At 44.1% G+C, this 13,431-nt stretch overlaps 1 protein-coding gene across 5 annotated transcripts in view; it reads left to right on the forward strand.

Moving 5' to 3' along the window:
- xylb (xylulokinase homolog (H. influenzae)) overlaps window positions 1-13,431 on the forward strand; it is a 49,649-nt gene that overhangs the window by 12,772 nt on the left and 23,446 nt on the right. For all 5 annotated transcript variants that reach the window (XM_030078747.1, XM_030078748.1, XM_030078749.1 and 2 more), the window contains 8 exons: window positions 180-252; window positions 1,701-1,819; window positions 2,260-2,341; window positions 9,817-9,857; window positions 9,999-10,114; window positions 12,470-12,585; window positions 12,765-12,838; window positions 13,244-13,343. In XM_030078747.1, the coding sequence (XP_029934607.1) occupies window positions 180-252; window positions 1,701-1,819; window positions 2,260-2,341; window positions 9,817-9,857; window positions 9,999-10,114; window positions 12,470-12,585; window positions 12,765-12,838; window positions 13,244-13,343 (721 nt within the window). The remainder of the gene's footprint in view (window positions 1-179; window positions 253-1,700; window positions 1,820-2,259; window positions 2,342-9,816; window positions 9,858-9,998; window positions 10,115-12,469; window positions 12,586-12,764; window positions 12,839-13,243; window positions 13,344-13,431) is intronic.

The following is a 13,431-nucleotide window of genomic DNA, read 5'->3' on the forward strand; positions in this document are numbered from 1 at the left end:
AGTGAGCCATCTCTCCTCTAAACAATCTCTGACAGTGTGGAGCGCCAGAAAACAAAACAAATGAAGAAACAGATTCAGAGCAAAATGACAAGTGACAGGAGCTTTCCTTGTATATTGCAAAGAAATTCTCTTTATGGGTCATATATTACTGGTGTGTGTGTGTGTGTGTGTGTTTTCAGAGGATCTCATTGGTCAGTAGCTTTGCGGCCTCTCTCTTCCTCGGGGATTACGCCGCCATCGACTACAGTGACGGTACGGTTCTGTTCATTTTCCATTCATTCATTCATACATCTGCTTTGTTTCCCGCTGTTCAGCTGCATGAAATCAGAGCATGATGTTAACACACACACACACACACACACACACACGGAGGCAGATTGCACTGTGTTGTCTGGATATTACCATCCGTCTTACAAAATTTTCATCATGTGATATGAAACGCAGAGGCTCCAGCCTGTAAACCTGCTCTCATTTATCAAACACAGAATGAATTTCCTTTTTGGGAAAAAAAAAAGCAGAAATTTATTTTAATTATGTGCAATTAATCATTTCACCAACACAAGACGGCGCCAACAGGATGTAAATTTGAAATAGTTCATTGTACGGTGGAGAAACGATGATGAGGGTCCAGAGGGAAGGATGAGATGAAGGGATGGAGGGTTGAGGGTTAGAGGATGAAGGGTGAGAGGGTGAGGGAAGGAAGGGTAGAGGGGTGAGGGATAACAGGATAAATGGTGGGGGGTTAAGGGATGAAGGGTCGAGAGGTAGGGGATGAAGGGATGAAGGGTGAAATGGTTAGGGGATGAAGGGATGATGACCGAGGGTTAGGGGATGAAGAAATGAAGGTCAAGGGTTAGGGGATGAAGGGATGAAGAGTCTAGAGTTAGGGGATGAAGGGTCAAGAATAAGGGGATGAAAGGATGAAGGGTGAAAGGGTTGAGAGTTAGAGAATGAAGGATGAAGGGGTGAGGGATAACAGGATGAAGGGTGGAAGATTTGGGGATGAAGGGTCCATCCGCTAAGGTTGAGGGTTAGGGGATGAAGGGTCGAGAAGTAGGGGATGAAGGGATGAATGGTCGAGGGTGAGGTGCTGAAGGAATGAAGAGTTTAGAGTTAGGGGATGAAAGATCGAGAATAAGGGGATGAAGGGATGATGTGTCAAGGGTCTAGGGGATGAGGGGACGCAGGGTTGAGGGTTAGAGGATGTCTGGTGAAAGGGTGAGGGAAGGAAGGGTAAAGGGGTGAGGTAATGGGATTAATGGTGGGGGGTTGGAGGATGAAGGGTCAAGAAATGAAGGGATGAAGGGTGGAGGGTTAAGAGATGACGGGTCCATTTGCTAAGGCTGAGGGTGAGGGGATGAAGGGATGAAGAGTCTAGAGTTCTGGGATGTAGGGATGCAGGGTTGAGGGTGAGGGGATGAAGGGTTGCAGGGTGAAAGCTGAAGGGATGATGGAGGGATGAGGGTTGAGAACAGACGGGTGGAGGAGATGCGTTTAGACTCTGTTTTCCTTTTTTTCCACTGAAAAAGAACCGGTTCCGTTCTGGTTCAGGCACCAAAGTTCGAGCCGCTCTTTGAATTTCCACCAAACACAGATACCGGCTGCAGAACGGAGACATTGGACATTGGTATTCTGGGTGGCTGGATTGACTGATTGATTAATTGATTGGTTATTGATTGATTGATTGGTTGTCTGTCCAGGCTCGGGGATGAACCTGCTGGACATCAGGACTAGAAACTGGTCTGAGATCTGCCTGGAAGCCACTGCACCTCAGCTGGAGCGACTGCTGGGAGCTCCACAGCCCTCCTCAGCAATACTGGTGTGTGTGTGTGTGTGTGTGTGTGTGTGTGTGTGTGTGTGTGTGTGTGTGTATGTGTGGTAAATGTGCCATGGAGTCACTAAGAGTCAATATTCTCCTACTGACCTCCCTAAAAAATATGAAAATACCTAAAGTTGGACTACTTTCAGGGCTGGTGGATTATCGTCTATCTATTGATCTCCTGACAGTTTTGTCAAATGTTAAGTAAAGCACAATATTTTATTATATTGTATTTATGTACTATTAGTTTTATATCCAGTCCTGTGTGTTGTGTTTGTTCCCTACTGTACACGGCAAACTCTGCAAGAGTGTGACCACAGCTAAAGCTAACCTGACCCAATAAATTCATGATTCTGATTTTACTGTCTGTCTGCCTGCCTGCCTGTCTGTCTGCCTGTCTGTCTGCCTGTCTGTCTGTCTGTCTGCCTGTCTGTCTGCAGGGCCCCATCTCGTCCTACTTTGTGTCTCGGTACGGTTTCTCTGAGGACTGCAAGGTGGTGGCATTCACCGGAGACAACCCAGGTAACAACTAAATTTTGTTTTCCCCTGCCGGTCACTTGTGGGTGCGTTGACTAGTTTTCCTCCCTTCTCTATCAGCCCCCCCCTATCAGCACGAGTGTTTTATTTTCCAAAAATCACCAAAACCAACTCCGGCGGCATGACAGAAAAAGCATGACAGGAAAAAAAAAGTAAAAAAAATACCCTTGTGTCATTTTCTACCCTGAAATAGTGTAGTATAAGTGTAGCTCTACTGTTTGTCCACTAGATGGAGCTGTCTGGCCTCTCTTCTATTGGTAGTCCATTTCTGTCTGTCTCGCTCTCTCTATCTCTGACACACACACACACACACACACACACACACACACACACTGTATTTATAACCTAAATATAGTGCTCCTCCATTGACGTGAGCCAGAACTTTGCCTTCAAAGAAGTAAAATCTGATGAAAAGCCCTCACACAGGATAATTACCCTCACTGTTCTGTCCCTGTGAGGATCTCTGACTCTCCTGGCTTTACAAATACAAGCACACACACACACACACACAGACACACAAACCAAGCATCTTGTTTTGTGACTTAGATTTGTCCTCAGCTGTTGTCGTCATTCCAGGCTTTCATGTTCTGTTTCACACTTTTACTGTGTTCGATCTCCTTCACTATTCGCAACACAGCAGAATCTGTGTGGTTCACTATGACGGGAATGAGTCGGCACATATAAATATATTTGGACCGCGCTGTATAGTCTGCGAGTAACCAGAGACTGTTGGTGTAACCTGGCGCCCAACCTGAAAGTAAACAACTCTTTAGCTTTGAGAGCCGCCTAAACAACAAACCTGCAACTGAAGGCTTTGGATGTTATTGAGTTTCCCTGTTTAAAGTTTGAAAATTAATTGTGATCACCTGCAGTGAAAGAGTGGGCAATCAGCCGCAAACATACCAAATCTATAACTGATACTTAAAAAGTAAATGCTATCGATTAAAAATGAGTGACTTATTTGTGCACCAGCTCCGGGGCAGAGCTCTCAGTTTGAGAAGTCAAGTCCGGAGGTCTTGTTGCGTTTAGGCTCGCTTCAAGAACTCCACTCCAGAAGATCCTTTCCCGTTCGGACCGGCTTCAAGAATTTTACTCTGGAGGGTCTATTAGGGTTTTGGCTCGCTTCCATTCGAAGGGGCCTGTTGGGTTCAAGCTGTCTTCAGGAACTCTACTCAGGAGGTTCTTGGCAGATTCGTGCTCAGTTTGAGAACTCTACCCCGGACGTCCCATAGGGTCCAGACTTCAGTTTGAGAACTCTACTCCGGAGGGTCCTTTTGGATTAGGGCTCAGTTTGAGAAGTCTGCTCTGAACATCTCATTCAGTTTAAGATCATTTTGAGAACTCTACTATGGAGGGTCTGTCAGGTTCAGATAGGCTTTGGAAACTCTACTCCGGAGGGTCCTGTTGGATCAGGGCTCAGTTTGAGAAGTCTACTCTGAACATCTTGTTTGCTTTAAGCTCACTTTGAGAACTCTATTATGGAGGGGCCCCTTCAGGTTCAGGCTGGCCTCAAGAATCCTACTCTGGAGGGTCCCGTCGGGTTTAGGCTACTTTGTAGGGTCCTGTTAGGTTTGAACCGGCTTCCAGAAGTTTACTCTGGAGGGTTCTGACGGATTTGGGCTCAGTTTGAGAACTCTGCTCTGGATGTCCAATTGGGTTTGGACTGGCTTTGAGAACTCTGCCTCAGAGGCTGTCAGGGACACATGGTGACCACACTCTCCAATCCACATGCAACAAATCTATCGGTGGAAACATGGACTTTAGAAAAATGCATGCAGTGGAACCCAGAGGACATTCTGTGTGTGGAACAGGGTGATCAGAAGACAATCAGATCTCAGTGCGGACACCAGAGATGCATATCAATACCAAATGTAAATGTAGTCCGGCCAAATCATAGCTAGATATGATCTGGATACAAGACGCATGTTGATACAGGTTACATGAATTAATGGGAAACCCAGGATGTGTGTTGGAGATGCACGTTAACAATTACACCTCTGTTTGTCTTGGTCGCGATGCATCCCTGAACACCTCTGGACGTAGTTTGAACAATCAGACCACAATAAGATCTCCTGAGTTTACACCTGTATAAAGATAAGATAAGATAAGATATTCCTTTATTAGTCCCACAGTGGGGAAATATTTCAAGCGCTATCCAATGGTCCGAGATGCAGGTTGGTACTAGGCGATCAGAGGATCTTTGTTTCTACCCATGGAGAAAATTAAATATATTTGAATCCCATTCACCAGTTGTTCTGTTCTTAAAGTGAACATGTTGTGTTGTGACGTAGAACCTCTTTAAAGCACATAACTGCTTAAAAGTTTGCAGCTGAGATGTTAAAACGTTAAAACATCAAACTGTCTTTATGCCAACCACCGTCCATATTTTTTGAACAAGTGGAAAACCCTGTGGTGGAAAAAGGGAACCCGCAGTAACACTTTAGAACACAGTAGGTTAGCATGTAGGTGGTTCTTCTTGATTTCAAGAGAACAGAGGCTGTTCTGGTCACTGTGGACCTTAAATCAGAACATGTTCTACAATTAAAGTCACATGTTGAAAATGGTGAGGTTTTTTTTCATAATCGATGCAGGGATATGGCAGATCTTTATAATTCTGAGGTTATGATTTATCATGTAAATATCTACAAACTGTGTTCCCATACATCACGGTAATAGGCAGGAGACCACACACACACACACACACACACACACACACACACGCGGACCTGTTACAGGGAGATAAATGGAATTGATATAAACCACCAATGATGTATGGATTTCTGTTTGTTTGTGTGCGTATGTATCCCTTTTTTAGACTTATGCTGTTACTAGTTGTGTGTCTGGTGTGTGCGTGTGTGTGTGTGTGTGTGTGTGTGTGTGTGTGTGTGTGTGTGTGTGTGTGTATCTGGTGTGTGTGTATCTGGTGTGTGTGTGTGTGTGTGTGTGTGTGTGTGTGTGTGTGTGTGTGGGAGTGAGACGCGCAGGAAACCAGTGATATATTGCTGTTTTGTGAGGCCAACAGTAATCCATGGCCCTGAAAGATACAGATTTAGTAACCGTGTGTGTGTGTGTGTGTGTGTGTGTGTGTGTGTGTGTGTGTGTCTGCCTCTACACCACTGGCAAAATGAAAAAAAAAAAATGGATTGAAATTCAACACTGCTTTAGCAATCAGTAGGGGCAGCACACACACACACACACACACACACACACACACACCAAGGTCTCTCCTACTGATGTAAATTTGATTTGATGACAGAGCGAGAGACATTTATTTTGTCTAAATCAGTGTTCAGTCAGTATCTTTATTATTTCTGTTAACGCAAACTAAAACCATTAGTTGTCGCTAAATGAAATTTAACAAAAAAAAAAAGGACAAACAGTGACGAGAGTTTGGGGTGAGGACGTGTCAGGACTGTCGACAGTCGCTGTGTTTGTCTGCTCGTCTGTTCATTTTGCGGGAGGCAGTGATGTCACATCCTGCTGCAGTCTGATTGGCCAGCACGACAAACCAGCATCGTACAGTAGAGTGTGGATTCCTGACCCGGGTGGGGTTCGGTCACATCGGCGTTAGTTTAGTGAAAAATCATGATGTTCTCGGCAATTTCCTGTGCAGTGCTGGAGTTTACGTGACGACTCTGAAGGCAACACGTAGGCTATTCCAGGCAGTAAAATCTCAGACTCGGGTTGAGTTTGGACAAAAATACGCGGCCCGATCCGTACTCTACCATACACGAGCCACAACAAAAACTTCATGTTGGAAAACAATCGGGACGTCCCGGACTGCATTGGGAGGTCGGGACGGGACATCACGACCTTTTCACAATGAGAGAAAAGACATGATTTTTTTTGCAGCCTAAATCAATAGCCACTGGACAAACATCTGCCTTGTGGTGTTGCGTCGAAGTGGCACAGAGGGAACCCGCTGGAGCTTTAAATATCAGCCTTTTAGGCTCCTCGACTCTGAGGAGTTCTCAGTTTGTTGTGACAGCTTGACTTTTCAAAGTGAAGGAGAAAACGTGGAGTTTCTCCCTGCGGTGATGCGGCTGCGGTGATACTAAGGGCCTCACAGGCAGTCAGCAAATGCAATCACAAATAACACAGTCACATGTAAATATAAAGATATAAAAACAGAATTAATGGCAACACCACCATTAATAATAACAGCCATTAATAACTGGTAAATTGGTAGTTAATTAAACTTTAGTTAATAGCTATTTTGCAGTTAACAGACAATGAAATGATACTTAATAACACAGTGAACCTTTTGTTAACGGAGTATTGTTGCACACAATGTAACATTTTATTTACTATGTTAAGCATTTTGGTAACACTTTCTATGAAGGTCTATTGTATAATGCATTATGAGTGCATTCATAAGGCATTATAAAGCATTTATAATGCGTTATACAACATGTTATAAATGTTCATAATCGTGTATGACAACTTATAACAAGGTTTATAAATGATTATAAGTGGTGGATATAATGTGTTATAAGCTCATCATTCATAATGTTTTATACCTTCATGGCAAAGTGACAACAGTGTTTTATGGAAGAATCTGAAGTCCTGGGTGGTATACCATGTTAGAACTACCAGTTATAAAAATAATATGAACTGCTGTAACACATCATAAGAAATAATAAATGCTCAAATTCTGAAATGGAATAATACCTTATAAACATCAATAATGTGTTAGAGGATGACTTTGTGAGCTTAAAGTAAAGTGTCAGCACTTCTGGAATAATGTCTAATAAACATCAATAATGTGCTATAGGATGACTTTGTGAGCTCTAAGTAAAGTGACAGCATTGTGTAAAGTTATTAGCAACTATATGATACTATAATACTATAATACAATTAATTAATGTATTTTTATAACTGGTAGTTCTAACATGGTATACCACCCAGGACTTCAGATTCTTCCATAAAACACTGTTGTCACTTTGCCATGAAGGTATAAAACATTATGAATGATGAGCTTATAACACATTATATCCACCACTTATAATCATTTATAAACCTTGTTATAAGTTGTCATACACGATTATGAACATTTATAACATGTTTTATAACGCATTATAAATGCATTATAATGCCTTATGAATGCGCTCATAATGCATTATACAATAGACCTTCATAGAAAGTGTTACCAGTATTTTTTTAATGACCACCTAATGATTTGTAAACCTTTAAGAAATCATCTACAAACATTACACAAATTAATGGTATGGCTATCATAGAGTTGCAGCTGATGATTATAATATCTTGTAAAAAGGGTTAATAAATATTTTGTACACCATCTGTAAACAATATTGTGATGCTATTATAGAGTTGCAACTTTTGCTTACAGTAATTAGTTAATGAATAAAACTGCAAGCGGTGACTTCGGGGTTCGAGTCGACTCTGACAGGAAGTGTAAAGCTTCAACAGCTTCAATAAAAATATCCCCAAAAAATATAACAGCCATCCAAATAATGTTTAAAGATGCACTACACGATATGTATTAACTGTTTACCTCATCAGTTGCATCTTAATAATAGCATCAAGATACTGTTCACAGACCATCAATAAACCAATTATTACCCAATTCTCGTGTTCACGTCATTCGGTATTTACCGTGAGCACCTGAACAGCTGGTATTTACGTCTAGGAATCTTATTTTTGTGAAAGCTCTGATATCACCGACAAGGAGATAAATAACATGAAGGTACCTGGAAAATAGCGACCAGTAAATTCATTTTCAGTGCTGCTGTTATCATGTATGTTTTTTATTTTAAGAATTTTTTTTTTTTTTTGATCTGGCGCTGCGGTCAGGACTCAGCCTGAACAGGTGGTCCGCGCTCTACCAGCCGACTGGACCCTGAAAAACCACGTTGATGGGAATCTCTGTGACCGTCCCTCAAAGTCAGAGTCTCAAAGTCTGCGTTCCACCTGCTTTAACACCTTTCATGAAGCATGTGCTCCACTGTGGGGCCACGACCACGACCCCTCCTTCATGCCACTTTTCATTTTTACAGTCAATATGAATTTTTACACTCTTTAACCCTCATAACCAATATTTTACTTTCATAATGCAACCTTCCTGTTAAAAAAACATAGTAATGTATATTTAATGAAATGAATACATCATCAGGTTGTATATCATGAGTGCTTTAGTGAGATTCTTCTCCACGGTCCACGTCGCTCTGCGTCTCACTGATCATGAGCTGAAGTCTGTCCTCCACTGTTTTTATTTATTTATTTATTTATTTATGTTTTTTTTTTTTGGAGTTATCCTGCTGACGGTCGGACAATCACATCACCTCAGCCGCTTGCCAGAGGTTTCACCACCTTGGTGGAGACAAACAAATTAAAAATACATGATCACGCTCAGCTGGTAGAGCGCGGACCACAGGCCCTGACCGCCATGTCGTCTGCTCTGCCCCGCCTGTCTCTCTCTCACTGCCTGTCTCTCTCTGCACTGCCTGTCTCTCTCTCTCCTGTCCTGTCTCTCTCTCACTGCCTGTCTCTCTCTCCCCTGCCTGTCCTGTCTCTTTCACTGCCTGTCCTGTCTCTCTCTCACTGCCTGTCTCTCTCTCCCCTGCCTGTCCTGTCTCTCTCTCCTGTCCTGTCTCTCTCTCCTGCTTGTCTCTCTCTCCACTGCCTGTCTCTCTCTCCCCTGCCTGTCCTGTATCTCTCTCCACTGCCTGTCTCTCTCTCCACTGCCTGTCTCTCTCTCCACTGCCTATCCTGTCTCTCTCTCACTGCCCATCCTGTCTCTCTCTCCACTGCCTGTCCTGTCTCTCTTTCACTGCCTGTCCTGTCTCTTTCACTGCCTGTCCTGTCTCTCTTTCACTGCCTGTCCTGTCTCTTTCACTGCCTGTCCTGTCTCTCTCTCCTGCCTATCCTGTCTCTCTCCTTCCTATCCTGTGTCTCTGCACTGCCTGTCCTGTCTCTTTCTTACTGCCTGTCCTGTCTCTCTCTCCTCTGCCTGTCCTGTCTCTCTCTCCTGCCTGTCCTGTCTCTCTCTCCACTGCCTGTCCTGTCTCTTTCACTGCCTGTCCTGTCTCTCTTTCACTGCCTGTCCTGTCTCTCTCTCACTGCCTGTCCTGTCTCTCTCTCACTGCCTGTCCAGTCTCTCTTTCACTGCCTGTCCTGTCTCTCTCTCACTGCCTGTCCTGTCTCTCTCTCCTCTGCCTGTCCTGTCTCTTTCACTGCCTGTCCTGTCTCTCTCACTGCCTGTCCTGTCTCTCTCTCCCCTGCCTGTCCTGTCTCTCTCTCCCCTGCCTGTCCTGTCTCTCTCTCCTGCCTGTCCTGTCTCTCTCTTTACTGGGCAGCTCCCAGTGTGAAATAAACAAAATACTATAAAAACATTAATAATAACCCTTCTCTGTCTGTCTGTCTGTCTGTCTGTCTGTCTGTCTGCCTGTCTGTCTGCCTGCCCGTCTGTCTGTCTCTCTGTCTGTCTGCCTGTCTGTCAGCGTCTCTTGCAGGAATGAGGCTGCAGGAAGGCGACGTCGCTGTAAGTTCCTACAAAACCACGATCTGTTATTCAGCCAACAGATTTTATAGCAGCAGTTCATCATCAGTGCAATATTACTCTCTCTCTCTCTCTCTCTCTCTCTCTCTCTCTCTGTGTGTGTGTGTGTGTGTGTGTGTGCAGGTCAGTCTGGGTACCAGTGACACGGTGTTTGTGTGGATCCAGCAGCCTCAGCCGGCGCTGGAGGGCCACATCTTCTGCAACCCGGTGGACTATCAGGCTTACATGGCCCTGCTGTGGTAGGAGCACACACACACACACACACACACATTCTGAAACATACATGCATAATCACACATGTATAAATCCAGACATGTATACACAGAAAAACATGTCGATACCTTGATATTTTTTCTGCTACTATTTATGTTAGAAAGAAAGAAAGAAAGAAAGGAAGAGAGAGAGGTAGGGAGGGAAGAAAAAACAGAGAAGAAAAGGAAGGAGCCAGGGCCGGAGCTACCAGGGTGGCCTGGGCTGCAGCTGCCACCCCAACAACAGGCTGTGCCCCCCCAGTTTGAACAATCTGATATAAAACATCATGTCTAATGTCCAAGAGTGAAGCTGGAGTGTCGGAGTGTCAGTGAAGGTGTCCTGAGAGGAGCAGCAGCAGGTTCCTCTCAGGTTCCTCTCAGGTTCCTGTCAGGTTCCTGTCAGGTTCCTCTCAGGTTCCTGTCAGGTTCCTCTCAGGTTCCTGTCAGGTTCCTCTCAGGTTCCTCTCAGGTTCCTGTCAGGTTCCTCTCAGGTTCCTGTCTGGTTCCTCTCAGGTTCCTCTCAGGTTCCTGTCAGGTTCCTGTCAGGTTCCTCTCAGGTTCCTGTCAGGTTCCTCTCAGGTTCCTGTCAGGTTCCTCTCAGGTTCCTCTCAGGTTCCTGTCTGGATCTCAGCAGAGACACAAACAGAACCTCTGATCCAAGCAGAACCACATCAGTCTGACTTTCACCCTCAGAACCAACCAGAAGAACCACAGCTGGAGGCTCTGAGGGAGGTTTGACCCTCCATCCATCCATCCATCCATCCATCCATCCATCCATCCATCTGCCACCCTGTAAAGTTCCCATGCCCCCTGTAGCCCCCCATGGATATTTCTCCTGTTCTGCCCTGGTAGGAACATAAAATAAAGGAAATGTGTCGTGCCAAAGTGTGACAGACGTAAGCAAAGTGTAATAAATAAAGTAAAAATAATTATTTGAGAGGTGGTGATGGAGAGAGAGAGAGAGAGTAGCAGAAAGGAGTGAAAGGAGAGAAATATCCAGAGAGAGAGAGAGAGGGCGAGCGAGGTAGAGCCGGTGCAGGGAGAGCGAGGCAGGCCAGGTGAGCGGCGTGTCCTCGGGGCTGCCAGAGGCTCTGAGGCTTCACATCGAGCGAGAAACACTCGCTGCCTCTCAGGAGGACGGGGGACGAGGGCGTCTCCTCCACAGGGACGGGAGAATCACACCGGCCAGGTTTGACCTACCTCACGCTCAGGTGTGGCGGAGCGACATGAACGCCAAAGCTGTCACCTCAAACCACCACGAGACGAGCCGAGCGTGAAAAACATCCACACACAGCTCTGAGGAAATACCCATAAGACTGATGTTTTATTATGAAACCAGCCAAATCACATTTTTGTTGCATTTACTTTTAGTTTTAATACCATATTTCCCCAAATTTAATCACCAGGTGTAAAAACAAGGCTGCTTTAACTGCCAGTGCCTGTCGATGACGGCGCATTAGACCATTGGAGGGGAAAAAAATTATGGAGCTGTGGAAAGGGGGGTAATATTTCCATAAGAAAACTCACAATTTCTGAGATTAAAATTGTAAATTCACGAGAAAAAACTTGGATATTTTCTGAAATTACAATGGTAAATTTATGCCAAAAATCACAAATTTATAAGAAAGAAACTCGGAAATTCTGAGGTAATAAAGTCACAATTTGACGAGAAAAAAAAAAAACTAGGAACAGATCAGATAAAAGGAAGCTTTGTACTAAAATGTGAACAGATATACAGTGGAGGAAATAATTATTTGATCCCTTGCCGATTTTGTAAGTTTGCCTACTGACAAAGAAATGAACACTCTATAATTTTAATGGTAGGTTTATTCTAACAGTGAGAGATAGAATACCAAAAAGAAAATCCAAAAAATCACTTAATATAAAAGACATAAACTGATTTGCATTTCATTGAGTCAAATAATCAAGTAATTGAGTCAAATGATCAAATAATTATTTCCTCCACTGTATTTATCAGAGGGATTTAGAAATAAAGGCCTCGCTCAAATAAAAGCCACCCTCCTATAAAGGCTTCGCATCTGTGGAATCAGATTTGTGCCAAAAAGATCAAAGAAAACTTTGACAGAATCAAGCAAAAACACAAAACAGATGCAAAAGAAGTCATCCTAAATTATATGTGTAATTGAGTAAATTATTAGTTTTACTTTTGAGATGACTTTTTTTGCTCCAGTGTTTTTTCTTTTCAGCTCAGATTTATCCCATCAGGAGAAACTAAAACTGCACCGATGACTGGAACATTACACTGATAACATCATTATTAATAATAATAATAGAGGGAGTGAGTGTGACCTTTACTGTGTGTGTGTGTGTGTGTGTGTGCAGTTTCAAGAACGGCTCGTTGACCAGAGAGCGCATCAGGAACGAGTGTGCTGGAGGATCATGGGAAGTTTTCTCTGCCGCCCTGAGGGACACGCCCCCTGGAAACCATGGCAACATCGGTGAGATTTCCACCATATTGGTTTGCTTCTTCCTTCCTTCCTTCCTTCCATCCTTTCCTCATCCTTCCATCCTATCTACCTTCCTTCCTTTCCTCAGTCCTTCCACCCTACCCTCCTTCCTTCCTTCCTTCCTTCCTTCCTTCCTTTCCTTGTAACTCTAGTTGTTGTTGTGTTTCCAGGCTTTTATTTTGACACCATGGAGATCACGCCGACTGCAGTGGGAGTTCACCGCTTCGACCGGGACAACAACAAGGTAGAGAGAGAGAGAGAGAGAGAGAGAGAGAGAGAGAGAGAGAGACTGTTATCAGTATTAGGTTTATTTGCACATTAAAGAAGTAATAATGAGGATAACTGTCCCATCACCTCTTTTTGTTTTCCACTCTGGGTTGTTTCCTCTTGAAACATCTCTCTCTCTCTCTCTCTCTGACTGTCTCTCTCTCTCTCTGACTGTCTGTCGCTCTCTGTCTGTCTCTCTGTCTGTCTCTTTCTCTCTCTGTCTCTCTCTCTGTCTGTCTCTTTCTCTCTCTGTCTGTCTGTCTCTCTGTCTCTCTCTCTGACTGTCTGTCTCTCTCTGTCTCTCTCTCTCTCTCTCTCTCTGACTGTCTCTCTCTCTCTCTGTCTGTCTCTCTTTCTGTCTCTCTGTCTGTCTCTCTCTCAGGTGTCGTCAGCTGTGGACTCTCAGGTGGAGATCAAGGCCTTGGTCGAAGGTCAGTTCCTGTCCAAGAGGCTCCACGCAGAGAGACTGGGATTCACCATCAGTAAGACTCTTCACCTGTCTCTCTCTCTCTGTCTCTCTCTCTCTCTCTCTCTCGCTGTCTCTCTCTTTATTAGACATGTGTATAAATA

The sequence above is a fragment of the Myripristis murdjan genome, chromosome 20, assembly GCF_902150065.1.
Source record: "Myripristis murdjan chromosome 20, fMyrMur1.1, whole genome shotgun sequence".
NCBI lineage: Eukaryota > Metazoa > Chordata > Actinopteri > Holocentriformes > Holocentridae > Myripristis > Myripristis murdjan.